Raw genomic sequence first — 17,887 nt, forward strand, 5'->3', positions numbered from 1 at the left:
AGGTTAAGAATGATTATATATAGCCTACAGTCAGTAATTAGAAGCTATAAAAATATATGATTAACGATAACTTCAGCATCGTCCATTTATATTCCTCAACAATCTACATATTTATCAGGCAATATAACATTACAAATATTTAGATTATCGAATCATTAACTGGCTGTACATAATAATACTTTCTTCTGAATAGAAAGGTTAGTACTATAGCACTTTATCTGTTCAAGCTATCTATCTTTATATTTTTTTATGTACGACTCGAAATGTGCATCTATATTAAAACGTATTTTAATTTTAGTATTAGTTAAAACGTAGCATGATCGATTTGAATAGATAATTAAAGTTATTTAGGTTAAAATCTATAAATTTGTCATTTTAGATGCATTGATAACTATTTTTCTCTAAAACATATTTGGACTGTGTATTCTCTTTGTCCTAAATGAGAAAAAACTAGTTTTATGGCATGCAAAAATTTTTGGAACAGACTTTTTTAAGAGAAGCGAATATTATTAAAACGTTTTTTATGAAAGTAGTTATCGATTGAAATATTTTTTAATATCTGGAAAACGTTTTAAGCTTGCGATCTAAAAGAAAGTTAATGCTATTTATAAATGCAGTCTGCTGTAGTTGTTACTTAATATTGTTTGGGAGTAACTTTATTCAAGCCGGGTGCTTTTATTTGAATTTGATGTATGATGAAATAGTTAAGGACATGCAATTTCTTACTTCCTAAAAGCTCACTAAGATTTTTAAAGTCATCGACAGCAATTAGGGAAACTTTTAAACATAAATGTCATTTTTAAATTGGAAAATCATTAAAATTGAATCATTAAAATTGGAAAATCATTAAAATTGAATTAAAATCATTTTAATAGAAAATCATTAAATTTTAAATAAGCGTGTTTTTTATTGCGTTGTTAAAATTATTTTTCAAAATTTCAATTATGTTATTCTGACATGAGTACACACATTGAATGTCATTCATAACCAGGCATTTTAGACCATCTGCAAACTTTAAAGTTTACATGTCAAACCTTAAAATGAAGCAAAATAAGGTCAATTATGAAACACTAAAATAAAACCTAAAGCACAAAAGCCATAGGTCTATAATATAAACATAAATAGCAAACGTAGCGAAATGTTGTATTATTGTTTTAGTTACAAACTAGATGTGCTTATGCATGATAACAACTAACAAAACGAAGAGCTACTGGGCTATATCTTGCTATCATATTTTCACGGAGGGTAGTAAATGGTCACCTTACATAGCATAATGTAAAAATAACTTTAAAAACATTTGATAGTTTCTAATTATCATGCACAATATCCTCATACATGAACACATGATTACACTCATCATAGAAAAAACTTCGAATTATAGTATTTATGTAAAAATTCTAAAAATTAAAAATTAAACCAAATTCCACATTTTTAGCATAGCCACATGCGTGTGTACACAACATATTCAATATTTGATTTAAATGTCTAAACTAAATAAACACAGCTGTAAAAAGAGTAATAAGTTCATCACAGAAGCTAGAGTATATATAATCGCTGTCACGGAAAATTTTTAAAATAATAATGAAAAGTGCATGTTTTCGTAATTTCTTTTGTATTTTTTCTCTCTAATGCACCAAAAGAGACAATGCGAAATTTTTAATTAAATATGTAAAAATAAATAGAGAGACAAGAACGTGTATATCTTTTAAATTTAACGTAACTGTCACAGCTTTTGCGAGTCGGCTTTTTTGTCTATTATCATCTAACACGCTTTGTTTGTTTTACTTACCTAAGCTAAAATAAATACAGATGTAAAATTACTAATATATGTTAATTAAGGAGGCAAGGGTACATAATTGCACGCAGAAAACACTTTTTAATCATAAAATTCTTGCTCTGGTTCTCTTATGAAAGATGATTGGGCATATTTTCGTATTTTTTCTTGTTATGATTGCCTGCCATGCATCAGAAGACGCATCTCAATATACACAAACTGTTTTCCGGAAGTTGAGAGAAAAAGGTATGAATAAAATACAACAAAACATTTGTGTTCACAGAAAGAAAAACATGTAGCTACTTTTCAAATTTAACGTGTTACTGCTGCAGTTTATGTCCTGTGGGCTTTTTCGTGTAATTATTATAATAAATTGTTTTACAAAACCGTCTAAATGTATGGGAAAAAGCATATTAACATGTGAACAGATAAACAAAATTGTAGACAACTATATGGAGGACGAAACTAACTTTATAAAGCTAATACTTAAATTATCAATACCTGCTTCCTGTATTGTATAAATAAAAATAACTAAAAATAACTCTTCGTATAACAACAAAAGAGAATTTTTCATATATGCATGTGATAATTTTCTGCCATTAAACAATTCTATTGGTTTTTTGTTAAGGTGAGGCTCTAGCAGAAAAAGATGTCATTTCAAGTCATGTCACTCGCAATCTAATGGAATGTTCTATGATATGTGCTTCATTGCAGCAATGTGTTGGCTTTAACTACCTTGACAATGTACAAGAACATTTGATTAACTGTCAAACCAGCAACAAGACAATAAGTAATGTCTCAAAAATTGTATCTTCCGAAGCAAATTGGATTTTTTATCAAACTGTAAATTTATGGATAACAGTAGGTATTTCGTGTGCATTTGACAATGTTTCCAGTTTGATTTTATTGTTATCTCATTATTTTCTTGCTTTGTGTGAGTACAAAGACTAGAACTAAAAACAAACAATAAAGCAAGAAGCATGAGATAACTAAATGCAAAAGTGGCAAAACAGAAATAATGACTATTCAAAAATATTGGCCTCCAAAGCAAAATGGACTTTTTAGTCTTCATTGATAAAACATATCAAGGTAACAAAATTTCTGTTCTCATGCATTAAAGCTCTGCATGAATCAATGTAATTCAAAAAATACCAATAGACTTTACTTCAAATTAAAAGTTGGTGATGAAGCTATTCAAATTGATGGGGGGCTATTATTCATACATGCATATTTTACTTTATTAGTTTCTATTGAAATTAATTGTCTCTGAAGATGACTACCGCTAAGGTTGTCGAAACGTCAGTCAACAACAACAAAAACAGTAATTCTCAGGACTATACTAACCTGGACGATCTACATCTACGAACATGTAACGATACTCCCGTGTTCAAACCATTTATTGAAATCAATTGTGTTTACACATTATAACATATGAATGTAGGAATATAGTTCTCCCTCCCTATTGTCAATGTTATGCTGCCACTGCAAAGGAATGATAGATTCTATGACGTGTCTGAGGGAAAAATCGCTCGAAAAACTTGGAATGAATGCATCATTCCAATTCTCCACGTGACTCATTGATGCAATTTTACCCCAACTTGACCTGCTAAGTGTAAATTAGCTTGAAAAACAGGAAGGAAAGCAATAAAATTCTCAAATGTGAAATGTCAAAGCACAGACTACATAAGAGTAAAAATACTCGTAAATGTTTATAGATAGGCGATTACTCTTTTGTTTAGTAGTGAAAATTTTTATTTTTTAGTCAAAGATAAAAGAACCTGCAGAAAATGAAAATAATTGGATAGTCCTAAGCGACACAAGTATTCTAAAAGATAAAAATGATTGGATAGTACAACTCAAACAATGGCTTCCTTCGACATTGAATGACAAAAAGGCGGTCCATTGTTACCAGGCAACAGTAAATGGATGGAAGGGAAGCACATTTCCCCAACGTTGTGACAATAAAGGACCGACACTGGTTGTTGTAAAAGTTGGAACTTTTGTCTTTGGGGGATTTGCTTCAGAATCTTGGAAAGGTAAGCCTGGACGATTCATAATGAGTGTTGTTAAAGATTAGTCGCTGTTAATGGTAAGATGGTATCTTTTATACACTGACAATGCATTTGAAAACACTTTAACATCATACCAGCAAATTTATTAGAAAAATAACTTCAAATTGCATGTGTTTATTCAAACCGATTTAAAATTAATTTAGTTATCGTGAGAGCAGTCAGATAAATTTTAGCAATGACAAACTTATAGAATGCATAAAATAAAAATTGGGTGAATATAGGTAAGGCATAAATAGCATATGAAATTGGTTTTCGCCAAAAAGTCTCATGCATGTCTCATGCATGTCGTTTTATTTTTCCCAATAAACAAAATTGAATTCTTCTTACCAAGTCATATATGATCGTTAAAAGTTTTCAATTTTTGGTCCTATAATTAATATAAAATCTTATTTACCAAACAGAAGCGATTTGATGTTCCATGTTAAAATTTTTGTATTGTTCTTGCTATTTAAAGGCAATATTTCCTTTGAAGAAATTACTTTGCTTTGCGTGGAGACCCTGGCAATCACCCATAACTCCCCACCCATTTTTATCCGCACACATTTTCATCCGCATGGTTTTAGGTGGGGGACAAAGATTTATATTTCCATTAAGCGATGGTAAGAACTAGGAAGAGTGGTTTCACCGTTTAGGAAAACAACTGGCGAAGGTTAGCTGTATCTTCTAAAGCCTGTGAATGCTGTCCCAAAACAATGGTCTTAATTCGGTTATTCAAGAAGTAACGAGGGCTTTAGACACTCTTCTTAAACGCAAGCATCTTCACAACGCATGAATTATCCTTGTGCTTCAAACAGCTAAAAATTCTTGTGCAGTTAGTTTTTTTTTGGATATTGAGTGAGACCAACTTTTTCTTGAAGTAGTTGTATACTAATGTTATGTTAGCGACTGATTTAAACTGGTTAACTGCATACAACATTAAGTTCACGAATGGTAGTGTGAGCAATTTGTCAGGCTACCAAGAAGCTTAAAAGTCTTTACCTACTGGTGGACGATAAGATGTTATCATAATCAGCAGGCATGTAACTGCTGCTTGGAACTGTATGGCAAAACAATGTATAAAAAACGAGGACAGATGGTTTCTTTCGTATTGGAAACTTACGTTAGTCACACGTGAAAAAGAAGCTCTTCTAAGAGAAATAAACAACGGTCAGAAGCGTCGTTTAGTGTACGCACATGTTCTGCAAAGATCTCTAAATTTATGGCGTGGGCGAATTCTGAGATTTCTTCAGATAATTTGAACGAATCTCGATGCAAAAAACAGGCTAAGATGATGAGCGTCGTATGACGAACATATTTTTTCGGTACTCAAGGATTGATAGAAGGTGTTATATAAAATTATCTCCCATTCTCTGGAAGATGTTATTGAAAAATCGTTAGTCCTAGTCAAGGTTATCATCTACCAAAGAATCATTTATTTTATTAGTATTATTTTAACGATTGATTTAAACTGATTAACTGCATGCAACATAAATTTCACGAATGGTAGGGTGAGCAATTTGTCAGGGTTATCGTGAAAATTAAAAATCTTTACCTACTGGTGATCGGTAAGATGTTATCTTAATCAGCAGGCATGTACCTGCCATGGTAGGTTATCAACTACCAAAGAATCAAGCGTCAGCTGGTTCAAGTTAAATGAAAGATCTTCATCATTAACTGCTAGTGAAGTGACACCGTCTGTTTAAAGCACTGTTTGTTTCGTTTTTATAATCAACAACTCCCATATTTTTAATATTAGATGATTGAAAATTTTTAGTTTTAGCCCAGCAGTCAAACGTGAAACGTGAAACTATCTACTATCTAATGAGCAATGCTCAGAACTCATTAAGTTGTGGGTTTTGCCAGTTTCCCTGACTATGTCAAAATTTTGTTTGAACTTTAAAATGAACTTAATTTCTCCCATTTTTACCCTATGGAGTTACCAACAGGAAATGTAAAAGCAAAGGAAATCTGAATTTAATTGGAGGAATAGATATCACTTATAGGCTTACAACTTTATCTTAGCCTACAGCCCCCCCCTGTAATTTATAATCCGCCACTGCACACAGGTCGTAGTTATTTGTGAGATTCTACACTTCAATTCAAACATAAACTCTTTCATATATTTTATTTAAAAAAGAAAATGGGTTTTGTCACTGAAATTTCCCTTTACCATCATTCAGCTGTTTGGTTTGTAATAGGCTGGTATTCTTGTGTTTAGCAGTACTTTGTGGTTTCTTCCTGCTCTTGCAATGCAGCCATCAAGACTAGCCTCTTTTACTTTGTTTTCTTGTTAAACAGAACAGATATGTTAATATCATGTTCAATCTGCGGTTTTTCTTTTTTGTCTTCTCACCTTGAAGTGGTTAGTTCCTTCTTTGCCCTATACATTTCAGTTTGTCTCAGCTTTGCAGCAGGCATCCTGCAGTGATTAACAAATATTCGAGTACAAATTCTCGTTGGCTGTAGCTTCTTCACATAATGCCAAATCGTTTCCATAATTATCTAAAAGCGTTATCCCATTTCTTTCATTCACTTCGCTAAGAGCTTTTTTAACTTGTGGTTTGTTCCATACTAGACACTAGAAAGCTCAAAAATCTCTAAAGCGTTTGTTTGACATATCAAAAAACTTATTGTTTGTCCAAAAGATTATAAGCGCAATTTCCAGTTTCTTATCGGTAAATATAGCATAAAGAAAAATATCATTAAAGTCATTATAGTAGTTCCCAAGCGCCAGTAAAAATACAAGAATTGACTGAATTATCTTATCTGTTTAGATACAAACAGACTCGTCTCCAGGAAATTAGTTTTTAAGAGTTTTTTCTTTCCAATTTAAAGCTTTGGATGATTGAGCTATTTATTGTAGTTTACATTATTAAATTAGTAGTTAAATTACAGCCCCCACACCAGTAAATAAGAAATAACTTAAAGACAAGAAAAACCACGACTTATGCAAAATATAAATGTCTTTGAAGAGACCTGACAACTTTCTGCCTGAAGTATTATCATGGGCGTACGGGCTGGGGGCACGGGGAAGCGTAGGCCACCCCCAAAGCTTAGCCATTCGGGCATTTGTCTTAACACCATGTGTCGCTTGGGCAATTAATAAAAGGCTAAACGACGTAAATTGAATCAAATTATATGGACGATTAGGAAAGGAATTAATTGACATTTAAAATTCCTTGCGTTATATGAAGTTCAAATGTAACTTAATTGAAACGCGTGCGAGCTCGGAAAAAAATATCATTTTAATGCGGTGTTAAACTTCCAAAGTTGATATTTCTCTTGCTTTTTGATGAACCTGCAGCATAAAGACTAAATATTACAGGGTTTTGGGTTTTGGGAATACTCTATGCATGCCCTGTTTGATTTTAAGTTAAGCTACTAGACGTAACCTGTGCTAAAACGGCCGGTATTCTAAGAAGATTGCACATTGCTCCTGCACAGCGGAAATACATTCTTATTATCTACTATTGAAAAGTTTGTAAACTGCGCATCCGAGATCAATAGCGACTTTCGCACTATATTTCCGTTAAAAAACGTACTTTTTCAAATCTTGCGCGCATACGCGTGGTTTTAGCAAAAAATCGCGATATTTTAGTTAAAATATCGTAATTTCTCAAAATTTGCGTGCTTAGCAAAAAATTGCGCACCTGAGATCTCGGTTGCGCAATACCAACTTTCCAGTCTGTTGTGTATCATTACTTCTTTTTATAACTAAATATCAAACAAGTCTATCTTTTTTATTTATTTAATTTTCTAATAGCACACAGTAATCGGGCAAAATAGTGTGGTGCCCTCCCAAACAAGAGGAGGCTCGTACGCCCATAAGTATTCTAGTAAATTTATGTTGTGGCAATCAGATTTAAATATAAGAAATCTGAATCTAACCAATATTGTTATATGGCAAATTTTTTTTTTCTTAAAAAACTTAGATAACCGGCCATTTAAATGTGACGTTAAAGATCTACAAATGAAATACAATTGAGATGTTTCTGTATAAGGAAATTTTATGAAACTTGTTATTTTATTTTTAGGAGGCCACCGTTTCATAAGAGCAGAAAGGTCGTTTATTTTTTCTTTAAAAAACAATGATGGTCTGCCACCATTTAAATCCGAAGTTGTCAAACCACAATATGCAATTTACGATTATTCTACCCGTGGACCCATATTTGGAGGTGGTGCTGATTTGTACATTCATGATAACGCCAACTCTAATAACAATTCTTACTCAAGAGGGTTTGGAAATTCCTACAAGCTTCCAAATGGTTATACTTTGGGCGACTCCAAAACACGAAACTTGTTAGCAGGTTCCTCTTCCTTCACACCAGATGAAGTGGAGGTGTTTTACTTTTCTTCATAAATAAACTAAACAAGAAAGAATCGTATGAAAATAGATCGAATTCTCAGCTTTATCATAGCAAATTAACAGTAGTTTTTTGCTTATGGAAGTAGCATAGTGTGCAAATTATTTTGTGTAGCAATTTTACTGTAATATCAAGTAAGTTTGAACGTGTAATTATGGATTATTTAGAGTTCAATTTTGAACGACATCAGCATCGTAGGTGCATGCATTCCAGTGCTTCCCCAGTCAAAACGTCATGATTGTGAGGCCTGTTTTTTGGAATGTTTCTTTGCATGTAAATTGTCTAACGTTCTTGGAAATTGTAATCATTGTAAGGTTGTAATATACCTACCTATAAAGCAAGTTCTTTAGCTAAATATTATGCAGGAGGATTTATTGTTGTAGTAAAAATATATTTAGCACTATTGGACTCAATTGGATGTTCTTTACGTTCCTGGAAAGCTAGGTTTGTTTGATAGATCTTATTCTTTTTATTAATTTTATAACTATTCCATTTTGTTAAAACCACAAAAACTAGAGTGAAAACAACGACATAATAAACGACGATACATTGAAGCCAATGACATAATAACTTTTTGACTTAAGGTAGGAAAAAGGCTTTGGAAGTTACATGTGTTTTATATATTTCAATTTCAAAGTTCAATTTTCCTACTGTTGATTTATTGAGAGTCACGTGAGTTGCGTGAATCACGTAAGAGTGAAGAAATTGAACTGTTTCCTTGCAAGTAATTCGAGAATAAGATAACATGTCCTCGACTGGTAAAATTTGGTCAACATCAGATCTCTGTCAAAAAAATTGCGGGAATTTTTTTAATTTTTTTGTAGCTACAGTTAACTTCACATATTCTTTTCTGGAAGAAAAAGAAATTATTTTTTTGATTTACTTTGTTGCCAGCTCATTCTTTGAAAATTAGTATATAACAAATTATTTATTGATTGAAATCTCGAAAAGTAATGTTTTGTGTTTAGCTACTTCTGTTCATCCAAACTGCACCGTAGTTTTGCGAAGTGAACTCAATCAATATAGGAAAAATATGAATCAACTAAATGCTCTGGAACTTTTTTTCGTTGTTAAAAACATTCATTTTAACATCTCAACATAGTAGCTAAGTTAGGATTGAAACCATTCGTTATACACCAAAAAAAGACAAAGTAACAACGTATCGCATAACATGTCTCAAAATGTCAGCATGTTTTTCGAAGCGAATAACTATGTTACAGATTTTAATATTTCAATGACAGTTTTACAGTGATAAATAATGTACTTTTTTTTGCTTTGCAGTTTCTTGCGTGGAAAATGTTGATGTTTCGAAAAAGAATGTCTCTTCTGTGTGAATGTCTTACTGCAAATCCTCTCCGTCAACTAGCATCATGCCATTTTTATGGTTCTGGAAAGAAAGGTTTCTTTAATGTGCCTTTTCAGCAGCTAAAATACTGGCAATGATTGTCATTAGAAATTATCAGAAAAAATATCTTGAATATTTCCTCTGATAAAATGTACACGAACTATAGTATACGAACGTCAAGCACTTTCAAATCTGCGAGAACACATGATGTAAAACGTTATAAAAGAATAGTTTCTGTAAAGTATGTATCATAAGTCGCATCTCTTCGAAGTAAGTGACTATTTTGATTTGTACAACAGTAAAGCTCAAAAGAATATTAATATAAACAATTATGCACTTGAATTTTGTTATGATTTCATGGTAAGATTGTTATCTGGATGAATTTTTGATTTACTAGCTATTTCATAGGAGTACATAGAGGATAGACTTTTTTCTGTCTTTAAAGAGAGATTATTATATGGAGGTAGGGGTTGGTTAAAGTGACCGGTGCTCAATAAAGGAAATATGGTGTAAGTATTGAAACTTTCCATTTCATTAGTACAAAGTTTTACAGAATCATAAAAATTACATAATGAACTCCTCTTCTTGTTTTAAAACTCAAATCAAAATCTTTAGTTTAAGCTGTATTGCAATCAAAAATTGTTCATACTCTTCACTTATTCAAAAAAAACTTGATAATATATGCTATAATGCTTCTAATGATTTCCACAATTCACACTATTCTTAAAGAGTAAATGATTTAAAATTCTCTGCTTGAATAAAATCTCAGTACACCTTTTTAAGTCTATTGCTTCCTTTTTGCTCATTTTAATTCTTCAAATGCAAAAAACAAAGGTGCTTTACTCTCAAATGGAGAGAAGATAAATAAAGACACTGGACTTGGTTTTCTATTCTATATTCAACTTAACAGAGGGGATTGACACATGAAAAAAGGGGATTTAAAGTGGTAAATCTATAAAGAGCTAAGAGGTTTCTATACTATACTCAAGCTAAGAGAGAGGATTGACACATGAAAAAAGAGAAAGTAAAGCGGTAAATCTATAAAGAAGTAAGAGGTGAAACGACATTAATAGGAATGAACAAAGTAGGATGTTGAATTATTTTTATGTTATACATTGATTTAAAGTTTGAGCTCTTTAGTAACTATATGAGGCACTATGGTGCACGTTTTTCTTATAATGTGTAAAAATCTATCACAGTGCAAGCAACAAACAATTTCCATAACGAAGAAGTTCATAATTATTGTCATAAGGAACTAATTCACTTTAATTTTATATCAAACAAATGTACAGTAATCTTGACATCAATTAAAGATGTCTTCTTTTTAATTGTCAACACACAATCTTAATAATTTCTAGGATAGTACAAATTAATTTTTGACTTTATTGGCAAATTAAAACATACGTACGTTTTATTCCACTAATATTTTTTCTAATCTTCGATGATGAAAGTTTGACTTATTTTCTAGTTGCAGCGTTTGACAATTTTGTGGATTATTTCCGTCATAAATGCGGGTAAAAAGAGTGATTTTGCATGCATACTGATGCCGGTATTCATTTTTATAAATTAGCTAGCTACATCATCCTGTTTCTTTCTTTATAAAATATATTGATGAATCAATTACATATTTTATTGGTCTATTGAAGAGTATCTTATATAGGAAAAAAAATTTTTTAGTTCATATAAAATTTCAGACAAGTACACCACTCTTGAAAAAGAAATATGCATTTTTCACTTTTCAGAAATTCTGACATACATGATTGCACTGTATTTTTTGCGTGGTGCTTCATTAAAGTATGATTCACAGAGTTAACACGAAACAAGAAAGTACATGTTATGATTGAGACAGAGCGAACCACCCAACAAGAAATCTATTTAATTTATCTCCATTTTTTTTAAGCAATAAAACTGTTTTATTGGACGAATTATTTTGTTTTTCAAATCTAAAAATTCGGGATTCATATGCACTTTCTGCGGTCTGTGAAATTTTAAATATTGAAAAAAAATGGAAGATGGCTTGCCCAGTGCCATGTGAGCACGCCATTGCTTTGTTGATGTTTCAATCTCAAGAAGTTTACGTTAAACTAAACCCTCAAATGAATTAAACACTGTCTAAGTTGATCACTCATTATTTAGTGACTAGAAAAAATATTTTGGCTGAAATGATTTTGAAGTTTAATTCATAGCAAGTTCGCATCTTAATGTTAGCCATTTTGCTTCTTTAGAAATGATTCTTCTCAACAAACAAACGTAATCAAAGACAGAAGTGATGCTGGCTATTCAAACACAAATGCTAATTCAATTTGTTTTGCTAATCAAATGGCGTGCACTGGAGAAGGATGGACGTACGTTGGTGAGGTTTGTAACAGTTAGTGCTCTTATTTGAGGTCTGTTTTTATAAGCTCAGTTACACTGGATTTAGGAAAGATTGAATAAATTTGACTTGTTAGAGAAGAACAACATTTATCAGCCGTAAATCAACTTGAGCATTTTTACAGAATTTGCACTTCATATTTATTTAAAAATAGTCTTTTAACAACACGTCGTCCGCTAATTGGTAAAATGCTTGTAAAATCCATGTACCTAAAACGCTGTAAAAATATACGAACTTCATTCTTGTAAAAGTCTCTTTGCTTTCCTTGTTTGCAAGACGAAATTTCTCAGACTTTCCTGCGCGCTTCTTCGAATATACAGCAAATATAGCTATAGCAAATATATTTTGCCTAGTTTAGTAATCTTATTCAACAGGAATTATTTAATCCTCGTAAAAGGTTGTGATTCGTGCGCTTGAAGTTTTCACTCCTTTTATCATTCAACTTTTCAAAATTAGTTCCTGTTTTGCTGAATCCTGTCAAGCCGTGATCACATCATTATTAATAGCTTTAAGTAGCTAAACATGCTTTAGTAGCAAAGCACGTCGCATTGAATAAGTGAATCGTTTGTCGCTTTTTCTGCAACCGCCTGATTTTTTTTATAAAATAGGCAAATATTGGTTATGATTCTGCACAATGGACGGCACAAGGAGACGACCAAATGACATTCAATTCTCAATTTTGGAGTGCCAATGTTAGCGAAGTTTGTATCTTGAGTGCAGACTTTCAAATTAATTTCCCAGTCAAAGCACCATCTTTAAGAAGCTTATTTTTTGAAAAGTTTAATTTGAATTTGAGTGCAAGAATGTTCATTGAAAGTGTTAACAATAGCAACGTCAACATAACTGGAGCAAATTTTCCTACTGGATGTTATGAAGTTGGGTTCAATGTTGGTATGAAAAGTCAATCAAATAAAACGTTTCGGGCTCGTTTTGGTGTCGTTCACGTTCCTACCAACAAAGGTATGTGTAAATAATAAGTTTTTCTTAGGGTTTTCCCGTTGGTCTAGGAGCAGATAAAAAATGTAGGATACACTTTTTGTAAAAGATCAATTTTGTGGAAAAAGAGAAATCTGATGCTAAAAAGAAGTAAAGGATGTGTGTTATGTATATTTTATGATAATTCTTTGCCTTGAAATCATCTGGTTGGCGCAATGAACGATGAAAAATGTACTTTTTGATTTGATATTTTCACATAAGAAAGCAAGTAGTATTGGATGATTGATAACTAACAAGAGGAGCGTGTTCCACTAGATAAGTTCCCTTTGAAATCAACTGTGATTAAAAATGATAACATAAGAGTATGTACATGAAGATGGCTATCATGTGTAAGTCATTCACTCCATCTGAAGTCATCCTATGAGAATATTTTTAACAGATACTCTATATAAAGTAAATAGTTTGAACCCGGGAGTATCGTTATATGTTTGTAAATGATGATCGTCCAGGTTAATAAAGTCCTGAGAAGGACTGTTTTTGATGTTGTTGACTGACATTTCGACAACCTTAGCGGTAGTCATCTTCAGAGTCAAATGAGGAGTAAACGTCAGGTTAGCCGTATTTGTTGTCTGGTTCTTACGTCATTGTATTGTGTGTACAGGAAATGTGCAGGAAATGTGTATTGTCATTGTGAATTAGTGTGAAGTGTAATGTTTTTAGTTGATCGTTTGTTTGTATTGTGAATAAGTCGTTTGTAAGGTGCCGGTAATTGCTGTGATCTGTTCAGGGGGGTTAGTTCCAAGTTGGTATACCAACTTTCTAATGTAAGCCGTTGTCTATAGTCAGTACTGTAAGTGATGCATTTTGCCGAGTCCCAGTCAATGTTGTGCTTTGTGATTCGGTGATGTTCGGCAATGTGATTAGTTTTGTCTTGTTTCTTAGTAGCTCGTTTGTGCTCAGTAAGTCTTATGTTTAAGTTCCTGCCAGTTTCCCCGATATAGGAGGCGTGGCAGTCGGAGCAGTTTATTTTGTAAACTGCACCTTGTCGTTCGTTGGGTTGTTCTTTGTCCTTTATGTTCGTTAGTACTTGTCGTAATGTTGTGATTGGTTTATGTGCGACACGTATGTTGTATGGTCGTAAGATACGCGGGATAGTCTCAGACGTACCTTTGATGTAAGGTATCGTTGCTGTTGTCACTGAGTTGTTCGTTTCGTTGGGTTCGTTGGGTTTGTAAGTGTTGCGTTTGATAAAGTCAGAGTTATAGTTGTTTTTGTCAAAAACACGTTTGAGATAGTTGTTTTCGTTTTGTAGAGCGTCCGGTGAATCACATATGATTTGTGCACGTCTTGTTAATGTTCTGATTGTGGTGGCTTTGTGTGATGTAGGGTTGTAAGATGATTGGTCTAGTAGTCGGTCAGTATGTGTTGGCTTGCGATAAACTGTTGTTCCTAGTTTTTGATTGTCATGTTTTACCAAACAGTCGAGAAAATTTGTTTTATTGCACGAATTATTTTGTTTTTTAAATCTAAATATTGGGGATCTATATGCACTTTCTGTGGTCTGTGAAATTTTAAATATTGAACAAAAATGGAAAATGGCTTGCCCAGTGCCATGTGACCACGCCATTGCTTTGTTGATGTTTCAATCTCAAGAAGTTTACGTAAAACTAAACCCTCGATTGAATTAAACACTGTCTAAGTTGATCACTCATTATTTAGTGACATGAAAAAATATTTTGGCTGAAATGCTTTTGAAGTTTAATTCTTAGCAAGTTCGCATCTTAATGTTAGCTGTTTTGCTTCTTTAGAAATGATTCTTCTCAACAAACAAACGTAATCAAGGACAGAAGTGATGCTGGCTATTCAAACACAATTGCTAATTCAATTTGTTTTGCTAATCGAATGGCGTGTACTGGAGAAGGATGGACGTACGTTGGTGAGGTTTGTAACAGTCAGTGCTCTTATTTGAGGTCTGTTTTTATAAACTCAGTTACACTGGATTTAGGAAAGATTGAATAAATTTGACCTGTTAGAGATGAACAACATTTATCAGCCGTAAATCAACTTGAGCATTTTTACAGAATTTGCACTTCATATTTATTTATAAATAGTCTTTTAACAACACGCCCGCTAATTGGTTAAATGCTTGTAAAATCCATGTACCTGAAACGCTATAAAAATATAGGAACTTCAGTCTTGCAAAAGTCTCTTTGGTTTCCTTGTTTGCAACACGAAAATTCTCAGACTTTCCTGCGCGCGTCGTCGAATATACAGCAAATATAGCTATAACAAATACATTTTGCCTATTTTAATAATCTTATTCAACAGGAATTATTTATTCCTCGTGAAAGGTTGTAGTTTATGCGCTTGAAGTGTTCACTCCTTTTATCATTCAATTCTTCAAAATTATTTCCTGTTTTGCTGAATTCTGTGATCACATCATTATTAATAGCTTTAAGTTGCTAAACATGTTTTACTAGCAAAGCACATCGCATTGAATAAGTGAATCGTTTGTCGCTTTTTCTGCAACCGCCTGATATTTGTTATAAAATAGGCAAATATTGGTTATGATTCTACACAATGGACAGCAAAAGGAGGCGATCAAATGACATTCAATTCTTAGTTTTGGAGTGCCTATGTTAGCAAGGTTTGTATCTTGAGTGCAGACTTTCAAATTCGTTCCCCAGTCAAAGCACCATCTTTAAGAAGCTTATTTTTTGAAAAGTTTAATTTGAATTTGAGTGCAAGAATGTTCATTGAAAGTGTTAACAATAGCAACGTCAACGTAACTGGAGCAAATTTTACTACTGGATGTTATGAAGTTGGGTTCAATGTTGGTATGAAAAGTCAATCAAATAAAACGTTTCGGGCTCGTTTTGGTGTCGTTCACGTTCCTACAAACAAAGGTATTTGTAAATAATAAGTTTTTCTTAGGGTTTTCCTGTTGGTCTAGGAGCAAATAAAAATGTAGGGTACACTTTTTGAAAAGATCAATTTTGTGGAAAAAGAGAAATCTCATGCTAAAAAGAAGTAAAGGATATGTGTTATGTATATTTTATGATAATTCTTTGCCTTGAAATCATCTGGTTGGCGCAATGAACCATGAAAAGTGTACCTTTCGATTTGATATTTTCACATAAGAAAGCAAGTAGCATTGGATGATTGATAACTAACAAGAGGAGCGTGTTCCACTAATTCCCTTTGAAATCAACTGTGATTAAAAATGATAACATATGAGTATGTACATGAAGATGGCTATCATGTGTAAGTCATTCACTCCATCTGAAGTCATCCTATGAGAATATTTTTAACAGATACTTTATATGCGTTTCCTTATTTACCAGGTTGTGAAAACATATCTCCCATTTTGGCAATTGGAATTGGCTTGGACGTAAATAAAGATAATGGAACCTACCATGGCGTCTATGCTTTCCCCGAAGACAAAAGACCTCAAGGCTACACTAAAAGCATTCCAAAGTTATTTGTTCGCAATTATATATGATCAAAACTCACAAAAACTCTTTATCATTGAAGTATACCTGCATCTTTTAATGATAGAGAAACATATAAGTTGCTATAATATTCACGAACGACATATAAGATTGCTTAACCAACATTAATAACATTGTCATATTTCATCAAGCGAACGACTTACTTATCGACGGTGGCCATTTCTATATTTAATCAATGTGAACAATATAATACACAAATACTTAAAAATTTCGTTGTGTGTAATTTCAACTAATTTTGGAAATGGTTTTTGAAAGAGATTTCAAATCGCAAGTATTGCATGAAAAATGAAGCTTGAGTTTACCAGGAAAAAATTCAAAACTAGCGATACATATAAAAATATTAATATGCAAGGAGCTCAGGAGCTGCCATGGTAACAAAATTAAAATATTTAGGCCTTTTACATAGTTGCATATGTTCGAAAACCGAGTAAGAATTATTTATAAAATGCAAATGTAAACGCCCGCCATAGATGACCTAAAAACCTTGATAGATAGAACAGAGAAAAGTCATGCAGTATAATGTATACAAAGTCCTGAAGTCGAACATCAAATTGAGGTTTTTGCAAATGATTTTAGTTAAAAATGTTTTTGTTGCACACCTGGTAACTATGCATATTACTGACAATGATAGATCATAACGAAACGAGGTTAAGGATGATTATATATAGCCTACAGTCAGTAATTAGAAGCTATAAAAATATATGATCACCGATAACTTCAGCATCGTTCCATTTATATTCCTATACAATCTACATATTTATCAGGCAATATAACATAACGAATATTTAGAATATCAAATCATTAACTGGCTGTACATAATAGTACATTCTTCTGAATAGAAAAGTTAGTACTATAGCACTTTATCTGTTCAAGCTATCTATCTTTATATTTTTTTATGTACGACTCGAAATGTGCATCTATATTAAAACGTATTTTAATTTTAGTATTAGTTAAAACGTAGCATGATCGATTTGAATAGATAATGAATGTTATTTAAGTTAAATTCTATAAATTTGTTATTTTAGATGCATTGATAACTATTTTTCTCTAAAACATATTTGGACTGTGCTTTCTCTTTGTCCTAAATGAAAAAAAGACTAGTTTTATGGCATGCAAAAATTTTTGGAACAGACTTTTTTAAGAGAAGCGAATATTATTAAAACGTTTTTTATGAAAGTAGTTATCGATTGAAATAACATTTAATATCTGGAAAACGTTTTAAACTTTCTATCTAAAAGAAAGTTAATGCTATTTATAAATGCAGTCTGCTGTAGTTGTTACTCAATATTGTTTGCGAGTAATTTTATTCAAGCCGGGTGATTTTATTTGAATTTAATGTATGATGAAATAGTTAAGGACATGCAATTTCTTACTTCCTAAAAGCTCACTAAGATTTTTAAAGTCATCGACAGCAATTAGGGAAATTTTTTAAAAATAAATGTCATTTTAAAATTGAAAAATGATTAAAATTGAATCATTAAAATTGGAAACTCATTAAAATTGAATTAAAATCATTTTAATTGAAAATCAT

At 32.2% G+C, this 17,887-nt stretch overlaps 1 protein-coding gene and 1 long non-coding RNA gene across 2 annotated transcripts; both read left to right on the top strand.

The window, feature by feature from the left end:
• Positions 1-1,866: 1,866 nt before the first annotated feature.
• LOC124454694 lies at positions 1,867-8,587 on the top strand. Its single transcript, XM_047005470.1, has 4 exons — positions 1,867-2,020; positions 2,403-2,617; positions 3,537-3,810; positions 7,860-8,587. The coding sequence occupies exons 1-4, from the start codon at positions 1,915-1,917 to the stop codon at positions 8,183-8,185; spliced, it is 921 nt and encodes a 306-aa protein (XP_046861426.1). The 5' UTR covers positions 1,867-1,914; the 3' UTR covers positions 8,186-8,587.
• A 6,910-nt stretch (positions 8,588-15,497) lies between these two features.
• On the top strand, positions 15,498-16,598 carry LOC124454704. Its single transcript, XR_006951572.1, has 2 exons — positions 15,498-15,750; positions 16,189-16,598. It is a non-coding gene; the product is annotated as an uncharacterized LOC124454704 (long non-coding RNA).
• The last annotated feature ends 1,289 nt before the right edge of the window (positions 16,599-17,887 follow it).

Source organism: Xenia sp. Carnegie-2017, unplaced genomic scaffold (genome assembly GCF_021976095.1).
Source record: "Xenia sp. Carnegie-2017 unplaced genomic scaffold, XeniaSp_v1 HiC_scaffold_3, whole genome shotgun sequence".
Classification (NCBI taxonomy): Eukaryota; Metazoa; Cnidaria; class Anthozoa; order Malacalcyonacea; family Xeniidae; genus Xenia; species Xenia sp. Carnegie-2017.